This window comes from Centroberyx gerrardi, chromosome 13 (genome assembly GCF_048128805.1).
Source record: "Centroberyx gerrardi isolate f3 chromosome 13, fCenGer3.hap1.cur.20231027, whole genome shotgun sequence".
Lineage (NCBI taxonomy): Eukaryota > Metazoa > Chordata > Actinopteri > Beryciformes > Berycidae > Centroberyx > Centroberyx gerrardi.
This window is the reverse complement of record NC_136009.1, coordinates 31,900,943-31,921,587: the sequence shown is the minus strand read 5'-3', so window position 1 is coordinate 31,921,587 and position 20,645 is coordinate 31,900,943. Positions and strand designations below refer to the sequence as shown.

At 45.8% G+C, this 20,645-nt stretch overlaps 1 protein-coding gene and 1 long non-coding RNA gene across 2 annotated transcripts; both read left to right on the top strand.

The window, feature by feature from the left end:
* The first annotated feature begins 862 nt into the window (after nucleotides 1-862).
* Nucleotides 863-11,904, top strand: LOC139913271 (ubiquitin thioesterase otulin). Its single transcript, XM_071901238.2, has 8 exons — nucleotides 863-1,046; nucleotides 2,268-2,444; nucleotides 4,116-4,183; nucleotides 5,027-5,133; nucleotides 5,936-6,079; nucleotides 7,978-8,100; nucleotides 9,330-9,599; nucleotides 10,773-11,904. The coding sequence occupies exons 2-8, from the start codon at nucleotides 2,335-2,337 to the stop codon at nucleotides 10,944-10,946; spliced, it is 996 nt and encodes a 331-aa protein (XP_071757339.1). The 5' UTR covers nucleotides 863-1,046; nucleotides 2,268-2,334; the 3' UTR covers nucleotides 10,947-11,904.
* LOC144542186 (uncharacterized) lies at nucleotides 5,154-5,732 on the top strand. The gene is made up of 3 exons (XR_013507137.1): nucleotides 5,154-5,476; nucleotides 5,562-5,603; nucleotides 5,710-5,732. It is a non-coding gene; the product is annotated as an uncharacterized LOC144542186 (long non-coding RNA).
* Nucleotides 11,905-20,645: the final 8,741 nt, after the last annotated feature.

Below are 20,645 nucleotides of genomic sequence, written 5' to 3'. Positions count from 1 at the left end.
AGTATTGATCTGTATTGGCTTTGCTGCTTTGCAGAGGTGGGATGTAACAAAGTAAAAATACTTCATTACTGTAGGCTATTTAAGTAAGATTTTCAAGTATCTGTACTTTACTCAAGTTTTTCTTTCACTGAAGACTTTTTACTTTTATTCCCTACATTTCAAAAGAAAAATCTGTACTTTTTACTCACTACATTTTCAAAACAGACTCGTTGCTCTCGAGAAATCATCAACTGATTTTCTAAAAAAAAAAATATTTTCATCATCAGACGGCTTCCATCCCGGAAGCAGCTGGTCAAGAGCCAGATGTGATTGGCTGCTTGTTCAGCAAAGTGACACTAAAAATTAGGGAAAGGGACAGAGAGAGAAGCAACACGAAGAAGAGAGAAGCAACGAGAGAGAGAACTGACGTAGTGAATTCAGCTGCTAGGGTTCGGGTTCGGGATTTGAGCTGCAGACTCTTTCTCATCTGGGATTCAGAGGAGCGCTCAACAGAAAACCAGTTTAGAGCATTAGACTTTTTTGGAGAACGACTTTTACTTCTAAACTTTAAGTAAATATAAGTCCACGTAGCCTACTTTTATACTTGAGTAAAGGATTTGAAATGGTACTTCAACTTCTACCAGAGTATATTTTTAAATGAGTATTTTTCACTTTTACTTGAGTAGGGAATTTGTGTACTTCTACCACCTCTGCTGCTTTGGCTGTTACAGCGACTCTTATGTCCGAACCAGGTTAATCCATTATGGACAATTGTGGGAGTGAACATTAGGCTCACGCACATGCGCAGTTTCATGATGATTGAGATTTAGAAAACATAACAATGTGAAAATGTCAGCAGGGTTTTATAAATCTGAAAGAAACACTACGCATGTTTCTACAGTTTTATACAAGATCTCCAGTTGTATACATCTGGCCCCTCACTATGAAAACTCACATTCCCAGGATTCCTTGCGATGGCATCCAGATCATTTCCCTTCCGTATTGTGGTCGGACTTCACCGGTAACGTCAGTGTGCTCAAAAGCTTTGGAAAATACAAATTAATAAGGTAATTTTTGACGTTTAAAGAGTGCCAATCGCGCTGTTATTGGTCAGTAGTATTTGCAGGTTGTCGTTTATGTTTCCAGCTTTCCTGTTTAAGGCAAAGTTGGTTTTGTGTTTACTGATAGCGTTAGCTAAGAAGCTAACGGTAAATAGATTAACAGTAGAAAGTCCTGCTGTATTCCTGTTTGCTCTGATTGAACTCAGCTGCATTTTATTAAAGGACAAAGCTGAATAAATGAGTGGAGAAACATACAGGTGTACTGCATGATACAATTAAGCATTAACATCCCATCATGCTCTTTGGCATGTGTAAAAATGCTGAGCATGCCCAGTTAACCTCGATTTCGGATTAAGATGGCAAGAGGAAAAGATCTAAGTGACTTTGAAAAGGTTCAACAGACTCAACTGGCTCGAGTTTCCATGGAAACAGAGACTTCCGTGACGCTGATCGGTGGGACAGACTTCCGCGACGCTCGTGCGTTAGAGCCACATGTGAGGAAAACTCTTCCTCAGGTGACTGACTGTCCCTGCAGGTCCGGTCCGGATCAGACTGCCAGACAGTCTGTCCACAGAGAGACAGAGAGGGAGAATAGCGGCTCGCAATGCAGAAATCCATCAGTACAGAGGGGAATGCCTGAATGCTGGACCCCTACAGTGGGGAGTGGGGGGGGGGTTGTGTTAGTCTATTATTTTATCATGACAAATCAAACATGGGTGAGCTAGAGTTGCCAGTTGTAAGTTATTTGACAAGCGCTGGATATGTTAGCTACCACCACTATGTCATGATTACTGTTTAATGCATTAAAATGCAGTTACCTTGTGTTTGACTTGCAGGCCATGCAGTGAATCCTCTGCAGTTCCCTAACAGCCGCAGGTAAGCCACTCACTGCAGACGGTCTGCCTGCAGTTTCCAGAGTCGCCACTAGATGGTAGACATGGACTAACTTAACAGTTGTATATTTTTGCTGCTTCATATCAGAAGAGGGGCAACATTGGTGACCGATATCCAATATGCGAGAAAAGGCGTAAATCACGATATATCGGACGAACCCTACAACCAAACACTACACAGGCACATTTCACTGGTTAGGTCCTCCTGTGCCAATCAGTGAAATCAGCTGCTGGTGTAAAAACCTCTTGGGCCTCCATGGCTCACGGTGGAAGACCACAGTCTCAAACCGAAAGACCAAGACCCAACAATAACGAAATGTGTTCTCTGTTACAGACTGGCCAACCTTGGAGCCAGGACGGCCTCTCCGGAGGGGGAGGATGTTGTTAACCAAGCAGTCTCCATGGATACAAGCAGCTACTCCCAGGACTCTCCGTCTCTGGCTGAAGACCGGGAGCCCGGCCTCCGTCGGGGTGAAGGGGCGAGCCGAGGCTCAGCAACACCAGAGGACAGGTATGGTTTTATCCGGAGACAAAGGACTAGTATTGGTAACGCTAGGCTCTCTAATCCAGAGGGCTGCATTCAGTTTCACAAAGCAGGTTTAAGTAAGTCCAAGCTAAGTTACCATGGAAACGTATCCTTCCAGACTACCCTGGTCCGGTCAGGCTAGTTTTTCAGGCTTGGCTTCAACTCTGGTTTAACCGGGGTTTCAAACCTCCAACACAACTGAAACACAGCGTTTACCCCAAGGTTTTCCCTCCCCTCCAAGCTGACCCCCAAACTCCTCCCCCTTGGCCATGACTCCTCCCTGTTCAAATGGACCCCGGACTACCTGACCAACAGACCCCAGACTGTTGCAGCTGCACCTCCTCCAGCCTGACTCTGAGCCCCCTCCTTTACTCCCTCTTCACCCACAACTGTGTGCCTGTTCACAGTTCAAATTCCATCATTAAGTTTGCGGTTGACCCCACAGTCGTGGGCCTGATTACCAACAACGATGAGGCGGCCTCCAGGGAGGAGGGAGATGGTCCAGCAGCTGGCGACATGGTGCTCCAACAACAACCTCACCCTCAATATTAAGAAGACAAAAGCGCTCAAGCTGCAGACACACTCCAATCTGAATCAATGTCCCATTGATTCAGAGGTGGAGGTGGAACGTGTTCCTGGGCATCCACATTACTGAGGATCTTTCATGGTCCTCAACACCTGTCAGGTGAAGAGAAGAAGGCCAGACTGTCTCCACAGATCCTGGTCAACTTCTACCGCTGCACCACTGAAAGCATCCTGACCAGCTGCTCCATCTCCGACCAGAAAGCCGGTCGTCAAACTGCCCAATCCGCCACGGTGCGACCAGACCTTCAGGATGTTGGTCTGCAGAGAGAGAGGCTCCGCAGCACCAGCTGTTTCCCACACACACACTAACACCACACATACACACACACACACTAACACCCCCCCCCCCCCCCCCCCCACACACACACACACACCACCCACTATCACCCTACATACACACACACACACATCACTCTCCCATTGTACTTCACTTACACCAGAGCTCCTCGGCTCAAATTTTTGATTTTGATAATTTTTTTTCTGGCAGAAGATATACATAAATGATGAAGAAAGCCCAAATATTAAAGCTCAGCTGAATCCCGGATCGATCTGTTTTACTGAAGTCGGGCTGTTCTTAGCCTCCTTTGTGGAACCTGGAGTGGTGTTGGTAAAGTGTGATGGAGGAGGAGGTAGTGTCAGGTTTGCCTGTCAGGTGTTATGAATGAGATGTTTAACTGACACTGAAAACCTGGAGGTCATGGAATTTGAAAGTTGTACTTTCCAAGCCTGGAATATTCCTGGAAAATTATGCATGTCCAAAATGGTCTGAAAGGTTCATGGACGCAGTTGGTGTCAAGCTTGTCTGCTCTAGTTACCTTTGAAGGAATAGTTGCCAAATAAGTTTCTTGATTATTGTTGTACCTAGCCAACATAAAACATTTGGCTGCTCAGATCAGCTATTTAACAAGAAATGTAAAATATGAGCTTATGTGCTGTCAAATATTGATCATGGAAATGTGTCATGGAATAGTCATGGAATTTAGAAATCAGAAATTTGCAGGAATCCTGCTGATCCTGGACCAGCACATTTCTGACAGCGTGTGAAGCTTGTCTCCATCATCTCTCCTGCAGTGATGAAGACCTTTACCGCGGAGCAGAGGACATAGAGGAGGAGAGGAAAAACAGAGACAAAACAGTTGGTGAGTAAGAACTACTGTAAAGGGAGGGGGGGGGACTGCCAGACTAGAAGTGATGGGGAACTTTGGGATTCAGCATACTAGGGGCAGGAAGCATTTACTTGTTGATGTGTCGTTCAGAGCCTAAAGCTCGTTTTACACAGTAGACCTGCTTGAAAACGAGTTCTCCAGCTGTAGTCTGTTCTGTACAGAACACCATGGGACAAGTGGGCTTTTCTCTTTGGAGCGTGCTTATTTTAACATCAGTCATAAGTTATGTTTTGGCCCATCCACGAATTCCCCACCATTGGAACAGCAGCTGCTAGCGCAGACAGGCAGCTTTTATCGTACTCTATTATCAGCCTATAATTAAAGCCCACATTTTTCTTCTAATGTGTCATAAAACAATTTGATGCACACAATCCACAGTAACCTATACCTAAAGAAAAACAGAACAGATGATCCATTAATAAAAACTTCATAATGAAGCCACCATTGCTGGCTGAAACTTGAAGCAGCAACTGTTAAAACATCGAAAGCAGTTCAACATTTGACACCGGAATGTATTTAACCTAGAGCCAATCAAGAGCCAATGCAATCAAGCACTGAATAACATTATAGGCCTAAGAAGCCTAAGTAATAAATAATAATAAATAATAACAAAAAATAGCCAGGTAGCGTCACACAGGAACTCCTCATCTGCCTTTTCCCCTTCAGACAGCAGGAGAACAGACATTGCACTGGAGGAAACCTCGGGCAGACTCATTCTGATTTACCAGATATCAGTCGGTCATCTTGTCACTGTCATTTACTTTTTAAAGAAGACTTGGAAGGTGTTGGATACCAACCAGTCCTTTTGTATTGCAGTTTCCAGACTGTGGGAAGGAGTGAGTGTTTCTGCCTCAGTAGATCTGCTGTCCTACAGTGACAGAGAATGGAGGGGCAACACGACCAAGAGTGTCCTCATCAAGAAGGTCTAACTACTTACATAACTATCACAGAGGTCTAAATGCTCAAATCAATTCACTTAATTTGATTCAATTCAAAACTTTATTGTCCAGAGGGAATCAACAAAAACTGCCCTCTAAGCTGGTGACCAGGGAGGATGGTACTGGTCTTCCTCACCACATGCCTTTCAGGTTTCAGTTAGTTTTGCCTTGCTCACGCCACTAACCTTTACTAGCAGTAGCCTTTCTATTATCAATTATCTATCAAATCATTCTCATCATTAGAAAGGTGGAAATTCTCTCACCTACAGAGCTGTAGTCCTATCTGTTAGCTTTGTGCTATATTAGGGTTAGCTTTGTGCCATGATAGGTTAGCTTTCCGCTATGATAGGTTAGCTTTGTACTATATTAGGGTTAGCTTTGTGTCATGATAGGTTAGCTTTGTGCCATGATAGGTTAGCTTTGTGCCATGATAGGTTAGCTTTGTGCTATGATAGGTTAGTTTTGTGCTATGATAGGTTAGCTTTGTACTATATTAGGGTTAGCTTTGTGCCATGATAGGTTAGCTTTGTGCTATGATAGGTTAGTTTTGTGCTATGATAGGTTAGCTTTGTACTATATTAGGGCTAGCTTTGTGCTATATTAGGGCTAGCTTTGTGCTATGATACATTAGCTTTGTGCTATGATACGTTAGCTTTGTGCTATGTTAGGGTTAGCTTTGTGCTATGATACGTTAGCTTTGTGCTATGACACGTTAGCTTTGTGCTATGTTAGGGCTGAGGTTCTGTTAGGGTTAGGGTCAGTTAATGTGGTTTCTGTGGTGTTGCAGGGTTACAGGTTGGTGGCCCAGAGGTTTGGGCGGCTATGCAAAGTTAGAGGAGACAACTACTGTGCCCTGAGGGCCACCCTCTTCCAGATCCTCAGCCAATCACAACGCCTGCCTCCCCGTCTCCGCGACATGGAGATCCAATCAGTAGGCACACACTTTGAGTTCATACTTGAATATAAATGTTTAAATAGTACTGGCTATATAAAAACGCTAAAATGCCTAGTTCCATTGCTAGGCTGGGCCTTTATCCATTTCAATAGTGGAAAGCAGCTGTCATTTATTAGAGACAGGTATTTATTGGAAGTTTTACAGTTAATGGAACATGCTCATGCACTAAACAAGAATAACAGAGGTCTGACTTTACCATTTGTACAAATGCACCAAAAGATGGACATGTGTAGTTGTCTGATGTACAAAGAAATAGTCCTTTTTTCTTATCTGCTCCTCTGGTTAGTCAGCCAGAAATCCTTCCCAGTATGTATGGATAAGGACTAGTATATGTGGATAAGGATCAGTATATGTGGATAAGGACTAGGGATGTCACAATACTAGAAATTTGGTAGTCGATACCAGTACCATTGAAATTCCACAATTCTCGAAACCCAACTCAATACCAAAGTAAAAAATAAATAAATAAATCCCATGTACTTCAACATACACTCCTTTATTTAAGAAAACTTTGAACATTCCAAAAAGCAACAACAGTGGTATGTAGCCTTCAAGTAATAAATAACAAGAAACAACTATTAACATTACAAAAAAATGAATCCTCCTATTCATTTTGTCTCTCCTGCTGACATCCTCCTCTGGCTGATACTGTGAAAAGAAAATTAGGAGATTTCAGTTATCAGGTTTAGCTCAAAGAAAACAGCAGAGGCTGCTGCACACACAATGTACTAACACACACACACACCTCTATATACTCAGTGTGCAAGCAGTAGTTTAAATTGACTAACATGGTGACAGACCATTAGTGTGGAAATATTTATTTTAAAAGTTAACGTTATATTTTGATGAACAGTAATGACTGTAGCCTACTATGAGCTATCGTTACATTAGCCTAAACAAGATAACGTTAGCCTTAGCGTTTCGCCATTGCAAACGTTGTGTGTGGAACATTGCTACAACAGATGCCAGCTGTTGCAAACAAAAATAACGGTAACATTTCAGGATAAGAACATTTTGACGATATGTTGAAACTCACTCACCTTGAATTCTTTGTATAAATCTGGATGCCTGTCTTTGAGCTGCTTTCGACACGTCGTGGCGGACCTGCTGTCGCTGCAGCCGCACTTGTCGCGATTACATGTGTTGTTATTCTCCCGTGTCGGTACGCGTTCCTTCTTCTTCCTTTTGCAGTTAACGTCAGACTAGAACACTTGTAGGTGTATATGCTGCCCCCGTCAGTTCCGGAAGAATCACATCTACAGTACCATAGGTACTGTAGAAAAACAAGTACCGTCACGTTTTCAGAATTTTGGCATCGACTTGGTACCGAAGTATCGGTTCTCGTGACATCCCTAATAAGGACTAGTATATATGGATAGGGACCAGTATATGTGGATAGGGACTTGTATATGTGGATAAGGACTAGTATATGTGGATAAGGACCAGTATATATGGATAAGGACCAGTATATGTGGATAAGGACTAGTATATGTGGATAAGGACCAGTATATATGGATAAGGACCAGTATATGTGGATAAGGACTAGTATATGTAGATAAGGACCAGTATATATGGATAAGGACCAGTATATGTGGATAAGGACTAGTATATGTGGATATGGGCTAGTATATATGGATAAGGACTAGTATATATGGATATATATGGATAAGGACTAGTATATGTGGCTCAGGACCAGTATATGTGGATAAGGACTAGTATATGTGGATAAGGACTAATATATGTGGATAAGGACTAGTATATATGGATAAGGACTAGTATATATGGATAAGGACTAGTATATGTGGATAAGGACTAGGAAAGACAAAGGAAACAAGTGAAGAAAGACTTCTTAATCTTCTCTGTTTGTTTTCTAGAGTCTCCAGGCCGACAGGCATCTGATTGGACAATGGAAGTTTCCCTTTGGAAACAGGAAGTCCAGCACCACCCAAGGGACCATGGCACAACTCCATGTATACCTGGACCTGCTCAGGGACCGGGTACATTTTCTGCTGAAGAAATCCTAGATGGAGGAGCAATGTCTGAAACCAGCTTTCTGTTTTTCCTTTTCCTTCTTTATGGAAGACTACCTCAGTCTATCTAGTAGTCTTTTTTACTGTTACTCTTTCTAGGTTTCTCTTTCTAGGTTTCTCTGTCATTATGAACAGTAATAATATGTGGTCACTTTACAATTACAATTTAGGCATTTAACAGACACGCGTAACCAGAGTGACTTAGAATAAGTGCTATAGTAGAATAAGTGAACATTCCTCACGCATTAGTTGGGTAAGAAGCCAGATGGTTTAGAGTGATATGAGATCAAAAGTGCTGCAAGGTTAGTCAGGAAAAGTAAAGTACAAACATCCCTCCTATCAGCAGTTATGTTAAATCGATCAGCAAGTCTAGCTACTCTAGACTAGGAAAGGGCAGCAGGTGTAGCTGTGTTCTCAGCCCCTCTCCACACTGAGACCTACAGTAGGTGGATAGACAAAACTGGAGAGTGGTGATGGAGCGGAGTTGATCGTCTTGGGAAACGTTGAGATGAGGAGATAACATAGAAATTAAACACTTGGTTAAGACAATTCTTATTGTTTCTTATTGTGTAGTTACTGTATATTTACTAACGCGTACAGCCCGACTGGCCCTGGCCTGCCCACAGTGTCATAGATAAGCGACCCATCAACCAAGTTGCATGTGGTGTGTACTTTAGTCTTTGTGAGTCTGAGTCTTAATGTGACGAGGCTGCCACTCTCGAAGAACTGTGGCTAAATATACTCAGCTAACAACTAGCAGATGTGCTCTGCTAATTAGTTGAATGTGTTGCAGGTGTGTCTGAATGGCTACAGAGTGGGGTGTCAATAGCCCAGCAATAGAAACTGGCCCATTGTTGACGCCACTCCTGTTTCAGTTGGTGCAATTCTAACATCCCTACTCTACTTCCTAGTACAGTCAAAAGCATAGAATGAGTACTTATATCAGAAGACAGAAGTTAAACTCTTCACTATTGCACAGTAACAACAACCACCAACAGACAGACCTCCTTAAATATACTCAGAGTGGGGTGTCAGTAGAAACTGGCCCAGACCAGTCTTGCAGGTCTAAGATCCCTACTCTATTTCTTACTACAGGCAACAAAGTGAGAGTCCTTATCCACTCTTCAAACAGAACCATAATTCCTGTTTTTATGATGAAATCATCTATCTATGTCTCTGTCTCCTTGTCTGTCTAGTGGACAGCAGCAGTCCAGTCCAGTCCAGCAGAGAGGGAGGTTCTGGTCCAGCAGGTCTTCCAGGGACAGGAGGAGGAGTTTGGCCTCCTGGAGGCTGTGAAGTACCTCATGCTCCGGACGGCCTCAGAGATCCACGGCCTCCTAGAGATGGAGACACAGGAAGTCCCAGACTTCTCCTGGCTGCTGTTTGCTAGAGACTCCTCCAGTTCTCCCCAGGCCCTCTTCAGAAACCACCTCAGTCATGTTGGCTTCTCTGGAGGACTGGAGCAGGTAACGTGCCTGGCAACTTCAGTGTTAGTTTGCAAACTCGGGCAAACTAGCCAACGTAGCTTTTGCCTGAGAACGCAACTGTTATCTAAACCAATGATGGCGAAGGTTTTTGAGCCGTGAATACATAATCAACCTAATGTTAAATAAGTTAAGATCCGACAAGACAGCTAAACCATTTTTTCTGTAATTTGGGGACACTATGAACTAGTAACATCCATTGTTGGGTGTTTTTGGTATGTTTCAATGTAAAATCAGTCAAAATTGCAGTATGGTGTATCCTGTTGAAACACTGCCACCTCACTACTGGCTTTGTTTGTGTTCTGATTTATTGGAATGAAGACATTTTTCACTTTCATTGATTGAACGTTTGCTACAAGGACTGTCAGTCTGCAACAGCTAAACATGATACTGACATGGATTTTATGCATATATAGAGTTTATGTTGCTAATGTTTAAAGGATAAGGCCGGTGTTTTTTAATGCATTGCTTACCGTCAACAAATCCTATGAAAATAACAAAATCAGCAATGAATTTGTTTTGCCAACAAGTCTCGTCCATGTAGCCGGTGCCCAGTAAAGCCTCATGTCCCAGCAGCCATAGAACTCTATTGTATTAAAAAACTATTAAAACCCGTCACAGAGCCATGCTGCTGCTCTGCAGCATATTTCATCATCACGATGCACCGGGCCGGACGACTTTTTCCTCAAACAACTTAATAAGCCGGCTGTAAACACTTTGCGATCTCAGGAAAGTAGTTCCGTAGCACAGAAAATAGTCCCCGGCGTAATGAAGAATTTGTTCCCATTTGAATTTGATTTGGTAATAACTACAACAGCCTGACTTTTCATGGTAACAGTTAGCGATTTTTAAAATGTAAACTATGTCTTTGTGAGCTGTATTTCAAGGTTTTTAGCTTACAATTGGAGCCAATGACTTCCGGGTTGAAGACTAAAGGGAACGTGGGAAGTCAGAAAGTAATGGGAGTAGAACAAATGCATTGTTGATTTTGTTATTTTCATAGGATTTGTTGACGGTAAGCAATGCATTAAAAAACACCAGCCTTATCCTTTAACAGTGAAGAAAAAACAGACCATTATTTTTTTAGTTATGGTTTATCACAGTTGCAAAAGTGTTAAGTCCAAAAAGTCAAAGATTGTGCTTTTGTTTGTTCAGGTGGAAATGTGCTTGCTGGGCTTTTCTGTGGAACACAGACTGCAGGTCTACCGACTGTACAAGGCCGACTCCCAGGAATTTCTTACTTACTACCCCAGCGAACAGAAGGCAGATTGGCCGTGCCTGCCCCTCATAACAGAGGATGACAGACACTACAATGTCCCTGTGGAATAGTGACGCAAACTACCTTACCCAGAATGCTTCTGGTGCTTCCTGACAGACATGAAAGGATTCCTGTGTACAGGCTGTTAGACCGAGGCAGAACTATCAGAATATTCCAGATTGTAACAGAATCTCATCTCAGGTTATTATTGTGCTATCAATTTATGGGGAAAGAAATGACAATGTTGTTTGCTTGGTATTAAGTCTACTTCTGCCATAAATACCTATAGTGATCTAGACTAATATCTAGAGTTCTAGATATTGAGTGTAAAAGACTCTGCTGCAACACTGGTTTTGCTGTGAGACTCTTTTACAACTGACATCATTATGTGAACATTGGAATAGAGCCTTTAACAATATATGTTACCAGTGTTACTCTGTCCAATACACTTTTTAAAAGAAACATTGCTGTGTACAATAAGAACTGGAGTCCAAAGTGTTGAGATTTGCACTATAACTGTGACTATTGATTATAAGGCTTTGGACCAAAACATCACATTACCTGATTGTTTTACTCACAGTAAACTTAAAGGAATAGTTCATCCAAAAATTTAAATTCTGTCATTATCTAGAAGATCGTCGGCATACCAGTGGAAAGAGTTTCAATGCCAGCAAATATGGGATTGCAACTCTTTCCACTGCTAGGCCGACGATCTTCGGCTGTATATCTGTAAATCTCTGAACACTTCTTTAATGTAGCTGCCTTCTGGTCCTTTAACTGTGGAAGAAGCCTGTGTCTAAGAACCTTTTTAATCATCTTTTAAATCACCTCTTACAACGTATTTTTACCAATAGGCTTTTATATAATTGTTTTTTGTCTATTTTATTCCTGTTGTATTTGCCTGTTTTATTTTTCTGTAACCCCATTTTTAATTACATTTTGGCATTTTTATTCTTCATCATATTGGCTTTTATTTATGATTGTTTTACTGTTGGTAAAGCATTTTGTAACTGTTTTGAAGTTCTATACAAATAAAGTTTCCTGTAAAATGTGGGATTTGATTTTGTAGCTGTGTCAGTAGAGATCCACCAGAGGGCGACAGTACTGGGCTGTAACTGAACTGCAGCATGGCACTATAAGCAACAAGGTGCAGGATTTGGTCCTGTACAAATCTCACTGTGTATTGTAGAAAGCGGGCTGAATTAGAGTACTATATTTTTTTATTTTTACAACAGTCATGCTCTCTTCATTACATTTTTTTTTAAAGATTTATTTTAGGCATTTTTATGCTTTATTGACAGAGATAGGCAGGTATGGGAGAGAGAGGGGAGGACATGCAGCAAATGACCGCAGCCCAGATTCAAACCCGGGTCACTGTGGGAAAGACTGAGCCTTATATGGTACGCGCTCTACTCGGTGAGCCACCGGGGTGTCCGAGTCTGCCTTTCTTTTTACTGCGTGACTGTAAAGGTCTGAGAGTTGGGTTTGAGTGGTGCCGGTGATTTTGGGTGCATGCTTAATGATGAGTTTTTTCTTGCTTTTCTCTGTGAGGAAGTTGTACCAGGATGCAATGTTGAATGTGAGGACTGATTCAATAAGTGACTGGTATACTGCTGTTAAAATGTCCTGTCTGACATTAAAACCTTTCAACCTTCTCAGGAGAAACATGCGCTGTTGGGCCTTTTTGTAGACCCCGTCCGCATGCTGTGTGAAGGACAGGTGGTGGTCGATCTCAGTGCCCAGGTATTTAAAGATCTCGACCTGTTCCACCGCCTGCCCCTCCAGCCTGAGTGGTCCCGAGAGAGGGTGTGGGGTGTCAGATGCCCGGCGCCCCCCGCAACACAGCTCTTTGGTCTTACTGATGTTCAGTTCCAGGGAGCTCTCCTGGAACCAGAGGACCATGGTGTCCACATACTGCCTGTATGTGGACAGGGAGCGCTCGTCTGCCACCAAGGCCATGTCATCAGCATACTTAAAAAGTGACAGTCCGTTGCTATTGCAGGTGATTTCGTTAGTGTACCCCACTATTTAAAACAATGTTGCTGGATTTAAGACCATTCACTCTGACATGTTGGGGTCTGTCCTTTAAAAAATCCTTAATCCATAAAACCAGTGTTGTGTTGACTAAACCAATCCTTGGTCCAACCAGTCCTTGGAGGCAGTGCAGAAGTGTGTTTGTGTTTACTGTATTAAAAGCAGATGAAAAGTCCATGAATACAATCCTGACATATGTGTTTGGTGAATTGAGGTGCCTAGCCACTGTACCAGAAGAGTTAGGCTGGCATCCTCAACTCCCCGTTTTGCCTTGTAGGCGAACTGGAGCGAGTCCAGACTCTCGCCCACCATGGTGGTAAGCTCCCCAGCGACCACCCTCTCCATGCATTTGCAGAGGATGGAGGTGAGTGCCACAGGCCTGAAATCATTCATGGCTTTGGCATGGGGCTTTTTGGGAACAGGGATGATGGTTGTCTCCTTCCATGCCCTGGGGACGAAGCTGGCGTTCAGGAACAGCTGAAAAAGCTGTGCCACCACACCGCCCAGCTGAGCCACGCACTCTTTCAGTACGCGGCCCTTGAGCCCATCCAGTCCAGGAGCTTTCCTCGGGTGTAGCTTGGAGAGGATGGAGACGACCTTCCGCTCCTCCACACTGATTGGTGCAGGGGCATAGCTGGTGTTGGTCGGGGTCCAGTCCTCCTCGGGGTCACTCCTGTTGAACCTGGCATAGAAGGTATTCAGCTGCTCTGCGAAGGAGGTGGGGTCTGGGCACTGTATCTGGGCTGGTTTCTGAGCTCTGCCCATCATGATGTTGAGACCCTGCCACGCCTCCCTCGCATTTCCGCTGGTGAACCTTTCCTCCATGTTATTTTTGTAGCGGAGCTTGGCCAGCTTGGTTTTGTGCTTCAGCTCCCTTTTCAGTTCATTGACATGTTTTTTGTCTCCCTGTATGAATGCCATTTTTTTGAGGTTGAGACAGTGTTTCAGCTCTCTGGTGACCCAGGGCTTATTAGGATAGAGTCTGACCTGTTTAGTTGGAATGACATTACCAGCGCAGAATGACATATATGAGCAGATGGAGTTGTTAAGTATGTTCAGGTCACCCTCACTTCTCTGGAAGAACATCTCCCAGTCAGTGAGCTCAAAACACCCCCTCAGCGTTGGAGACATATGCGCCGGGTATATTTCCGAAACATAAGTCCAGCGTTCTGTCCAGTCGCGTTGGAGATGTGACATACTGCTCCAGCTGTGGGAGTAGCATAATGACGTCACAATTGTTGAAGTCCCCAAGCAGAAAGACAGGCTGATCAGCTGCTCTGGAGACAGCATTGTTGTAGCTGTCTGCAATGCTTCAGCTGCGAGCGCATTGTCAGGGCCAGGGACATAGGCAAGAATCACAGTCAGTTGTGTGAACTCATGAGGTAAATAGTGAGGACGGAACGACACAGTCATAATTTTGTAATGCCGTGAGCAGCAAACTCACTGTAATGTCAAATCAAGTCAAGCCAAGTCAAATTTATTTATAAAGCACATTTAAAAACAACTCACGTTGACCAAAGTGCTGTACAAACCAGAGCAGGCAATAAAATCACAAAAAAGACTAAAAACAAAAACACCCACATAAGCGTCAATACACACAGGTTTGATATGTGCCTATGCCAATGAATCGACAAATCGATTCATTGGCATAGGCACATATCAAACCACATCAGGAGGATCCAAACGCTAAAGAATAAAAATATGTTTTGAGCCTGGACTTGAAGGAATCAATGGAGGGGGCAAATCTGATAGAGAGAGGGATGCTATTCCACAGTCTAGGGGCTGCACACCAAAGGCGCCTCAAACCGCGAGTCGCTCAAACAGAGGAGTGCCCCGCCACATATTGTAACTCTAGTTCTATGATCACAGGCAGAGCCCTCTAACAGGGCTCTATTGGCTTAGCCACTCATCTAGTCGCCTCAGCGCACTGAAATTTGCATGCACGTGCTCAGCCAATCAGGACGAGCCTATACACCCCCTATGGGACCTCGCACTATAAATGGCGAGCGGCCCCTCATTCAGCATCCACTAAGTCTTCAACAACTTGTGGAGTGGTAGGGCTCCGCCTGTGATCATAGAACTACAGTTACAATATGTAACTATCGTTCTATTTCACACAGGCTTCGCCCTCTAACAAGGCTCTATTGGCTTAGGGGGCGAAGCCCGATGACTTCACTCTCTGCCGAGACACTAACATGAACATGCTGTGTCATAGCCTGGATTGACTGTAACAATGCAATAGGTCAGCCAGATATGGTTCCGCTCACACCCATGTCTATAGAATGGGGGGCGTGAAAACCAACGTTACACCTAATCATGTTGACAAACAGTAAGGTGTAGCGCTGGCCAACCCAGTGGCCGGTCTCCATCGAGCTACAACACGAGAGACTCAGGCCTAACAGGTCATTTCTTCACAAGTCTCGTGTACCAGTACTGAGTACAGAACCGGAGAAAGACCCAGACACATCCAACAGATAGAACCTGATGAATGGACAGGGCGTCGACCAGGACATTGCTGTGCAGATCTCCTCCACACCTGTTCCGATGGCCACAGGAGGGTCCCTTCCTGCCAGCACATGAGCCTGTGATATTCCCTCACAGAGCCAGTGGGTGAGCCTCTGCTTTGACAGGGGCTTGCCAGCCACGCTGTCTGCATAGCACACAAAAAGCTGCTGTGTGCGTCTCACCGTGGCTGTGCGCATGTAACATGCCAACGCACACATGGGGCATAAACGGTGCAGCCTCTCCTCTCTCTCCTCACCATGGAGGAGGATAGAAAGCCTCCAGCTGAATCGTCCTAGACTGAAAAGAACTATTGATGTTCTTGGGTACAAAAGACGGATTCTGTCTGAGTGTGGCGCCACTCAGGTCTCCACCTATCAGCAAACAGCTGGGATGGACCGAAAGAGCACACAAGTAACTCACTCTTTTAGCTGAGATCAAAGCAAGCAGCAGAGCTGTCTTGACCGACAACAGCTTAAGAGAAGTCTGCCTAAGTGGTTCAAAAGGCTCCTTAGACAGAGCCTCCAAGACCAAAGGCAGCTCCCACTGGGGGGCGGTGGAACACACCACTGGGCGTTTTCTCCTAGCCCCCTGCAAAAAACGCTTCATGAGGGGGTGACCAAAAACCGTCCTCTCTCCAAACCTCTCATGGCAGGAAGAGATTGCCAATGCATACACTTTAATAGTTGAGTGCGCCAACCCCCTTTCCAGCAGGCACTGGAGGAAAGAGAGAAGATCCAATTGAACAGTTCAAAGGATCGATGTTCTGCTCCCCGCACCATTTTTAAAAGCCCAACCATTTAGCCTTGTAGCTATCAATGGTGGATTGAGCCCTCGCGCCCTGGGTGGTCTGCACCACATCCGCAGCCAGTCCAGTATGCATTAGTCTGTCCCTCTCAGGAACCAAACCCTGAGAGGCTGTCCCGGGCTGGGCATCATGCCTATTGCTCCGTTCGCCTGAGACAATGCCCCCCAAAACTGTCCAGGGTGGAGCCACCAGCAGCTGTCTCATTTCTGCGTACCACGGTGCCGTTGTGCGGTCCGGGGCCACCAGAATGAGCGACAGTCTTTCCACTCTCACTCTCGCCAGCAGGGGAGGAATGAGACGGAGGGGAAAAGCATACCGCAGCTTTCCTGGCCATGGCGCGTGTCCAAATGCGTCCACCCCCAATGGGGGAGCGTCTCAGGGAAACAGAGAGAACCACAGGGGACAGTGGGCATTCTGCCGGGTGGCGAACAGGTCCACTTCTGCCTTCCCAAATCGGGACCAAATCTGGTCCACAATGTCGGGATGTAATCTCCATTCGTCCTCCAGGGGCTCGCCCCTCGACATGAGGTCGGCCCCCGTGTTCTCCAGGCCTGGAATATGCAGCGCCTTGAGAGAATGGAGGTGCTCTCTGGCCCAGCGCCTCAGGTTCTTGGCAGCCTTCAACAATGGTGCGGATCGTACTCCGCCCTGTCTGTTGATGTAGGCCACCGTCGAACAGTTGTCGGTCCTCACTAGCACATCCTTCCCCTGTAACAGAGGCAGGAAGTGCTGTAGGACCAGCATGACTGCAGTCAGCTCTAGTAGGTTGATGTGCTGGTTTGTCTGCTTGCCGCGCTGCCATGTTGCCCGTGTGGTTAGCGAGCAGAGAGCAAAATGATGGCTGTGATCGCCATTCTGGCCAGTTTCCCTTGTGGGAGGAGGACAGAGAGCAATCGGTCGTCAGGGTGATAGGAATAGACTCTTTATGGAAGAAGTAATTTGTTTAATTACAAACAAATTCATATCATTCACACAAGGCACAATGGGAACATTTTGAGGAACATTGTGGGGGGATGCGAGGACAACGCCAGGACAGATGCCCCGCAGGCCGGGTTGGTTCCCCCCTCCAACAGTGGTCGACCGCTTCTTGCTGGGCAGCTGGTTCCCAGCCTTCCAGGAACAAGCCAGCGGTCGACAGGAACCTCGGGGTCCTCTCTGGGTCGGTGCCGGAGGAGGAGTGTCGCCATCGGAGCAGGCTGGTGGCGGGGCGGGCTGTGGTGGGGCGGGCTGTGGTGAGGATGTTCCCTCGAGTCCTGCGAGGAAGTCTTCTGCTTGGTGGAAGAAGACGCCAACGGCAGGTGATGGTGCAGCTGAGCCTTTTCCTCCTCTAAGCATTGGAAACGCTGCGTAGCCAAGGAGACAGATGCGCCAAAGAGCCCGTCAGGCGACAGCGGCACACCCAGCAGGTCCTCCTTGTCCTTCTTCTGAAGGGCTGTCAGACCAAGCCACACGTGCCGAGCCCTGACGGTAGACAGAGCCATGACATGTCCAGCGGCAGCGGCAACTCCCCTGGTTAAATTGTTCATCTGTCCTGCAATACGGGATACATGATCCTAATCAGAAGTGGAGAGGGAGGCTTTCCCTGTCAACATGGTGGATAGGGACACCTCCAGCAGCCCCAGGTGCCAGCTGCCGTCTGAGCCACCAGGTGGAAAACCTTGCTGAAGAGTTCCACCGTCTCTTTGTCTCTGGATTGAGGAGGAGCATGTTTCCTGCTGCCAGACCAGCTGGTTGAGCCAGGAGAAAAATGAGCGGCCAGCACATCATCGAGCAGGGTAAGACCAGAGCGGCAGATAGCAGCTTTCCCGTGGACATCGGAAAAACCAAAAAGGCTGGAGATAGGAGCCTTGCAGCGGAGTGGCTCCTTCCAGCATGCTTCCACCGCTGCCCAAATTTCGTCCAAGGCGGGAGCGATGAAGCCCAGCTTGGTCTCTGCCGCCAGCCGATAGACTCCTTGGGCCAGGCGATCAGCGGCGCAAGGGGGTTCGGGAGGCGGAAGCGGGAGCCCGCCGTTCTCGGCGGCCGTCCTCATCACGTTGGGGAAGTCTTGTTTCAATAATGGATGAGGTAGAGCGGCAGCAGCCGTAATGGAGACGGAGGAGATGTTGTCATCGTTGTCTCCCGGCGGTGGCATCTCTTCTTCTTCCTCCACTACCAAGGTAGGAGCCGGCGGGGGAAGCGCTGCGACAGGGGCAGAGGAGCAGGGCTTGGGTGAGCCGCTGCCGGCCTCTGCTTCGCTGTCATCACAGCGGAGCTCAATCTCAGGAGAACGCTGATGCTGATAGCGTTTGAAATGAGCCCAGCATCTCACCATGGAAAGAGCCCTGCAGCTGCTGCAATCTGGTGAGTCGGAGACGCCGTAAGCAGCGTGTTCCGGGCCGAGGCACTCGAAGCACGCTTCATGCTGATCCGTTGTCGCGATCAGGCCGGGGCAGTCCGGGCAGTATTTAGCAATGTTGGTCTCAGACAATGCCATCCTAGGCAAACGTCAGGCGCTGAAGAAAAAGCGGATGCTGAATGAGGGGCCGCTCGCCATTTATAGCGTGACGCCCCATAGGGGGTGTATAGGCTCATTCTGTTTGGCTGAGCACATGCATTCTAATTTTCAGTGCGCTGAGGCAACTAGATGAGTGGCTAAGCCAATAGAGCCCTGTTAGAGGGCGAAGCCTGTGTGAAATAGAACTAGTAGAAGACAATGTTGTACTGGTCAGCTCCCAGTAGAAACCAGTAGAGACTGTGTTGTACTGGTCAGCTCCCAGTAGAAACCAGTAGAAGACTGTTGTACCAGTCAGCTCCCAGTAGAAACCAGTAGAAAACTGGTCAGCTCCCAGTAGAAACCAGTAGAAGACTGTGTTGTACCAGTCAGCTCCCAGTAGAAACCAGTAGAAGACTGTGTTGTACTGGTCAGCTTCCAGTAGAAACCAGTAGAATACTGGTCAGCCCCCCCCAGGTTGCCAGTTTGAATGAAGGCAGCCTGACTGGAGGTTGCCAGTTTGAACACAGGCAGCCTGACTGGAGGTTGCCAGTTTGGATGACCAGACCAGTGAGGAAACGGCCTGGCTCGCTGCTGTGTAGCAGCTCATGGCTGCCGGTCCAACAGTTCAGTCCTACTGTCATTCTCAACACTGAGCCTGGGATGGGAATGTGGCTTTAGACGATGCCGACGGCCCCAGGAGCAAGGCAGCACAAGGAGAGCATTCACTCTCCAAACTCCCTGGAGAGCCTTATTGTTCCATACTGGACCCCGGCTAGTTAGACCGACCAGAGGATGGTATAAAACAACACAATGCTATAATTTGTTTAGTCATGTCAGCTGACTATAAGCTTCGCTCCCGTTGTGAAACAGATGAACAGCAGTGTTCAGTCTGATGCTTCCTCAGGGAAACAAAGCACAAAGCAGAAGGGATCAAGTCGAGTTCAAACTGGGAGTCGAGTTACATCCTAAACACTATAAATCTCCTTTCTGTACCAGAGCACGCTCTCATTGAAAATGATCTGGAAGACAAAAACCCTTCACTATACTGGCAACATAGCTATCAATAGGCTTATAAATATAATAATCAATATACAGTGGATATCAAAACCCTACTAACCCTTTCAACTATTCTATAATATACAATTCTATAAAGCCATTCCATATCATGTATACCATTCTATACAGCCAATATCTGCCATTCTTAACCCCTTTTATCTAAGGTTACAGAAAAGGAAGCTGATATATTTTATGAACAATTACTTTGAGAAGTTTGTCAGGTTTTTGAGCTCTCCGCAGCACAGAAACTGCCCTAATTAAAGTTTCTAATGACTGTCTCTACTGCTGATTCTAGTGACTGCTCTATTTTAATTATTTTAGATCACAGAGCAGCTTTTGACACTATTGACCATGCCATTCTACTTGGCAGTACTTCTTAATAATAGAATAATAGAATTTCTCTGTTGAGGTAGAATGCCTCATCTTGCTCAACTCATCTTTTGTGTGGAGTCACTCAGGGTTCAATCCTTGGCCCATTGTTTTTCTTCCTTTATGTGCTTCGCCTTGGTCATATTATTTGTAACCATTGTTATGCAGATGCTACCCAAATATATGTTCTGATAAAACCAGGCTTGTCTCTCTGATATCAGGTGCTGGACGTCACATGACTTACCAGTTAAATGAAGGCAAATCTGTCCTGTTCTCTTCCATCAAGCTGCTTCAGCGTTGTCTTGGCAATCTGTCCACCTGTGTAAAGCCTGCTGCTAGAAATCTGGGCGTAATATTTGATCCCGACCTTAAAATGCTGGCTCGGTCCTGCTTCCAAAATTATTTCCAAAATTAGGTATTTTTTCCACTCTGCTGGCCGTGAGAAGGTTTCCGCTCTCAGCCAGAATTCTTTCTGTCGTCTGCAATTAGTGCAAAATGCAGCCACTGGACTTTTAACCAAACAAA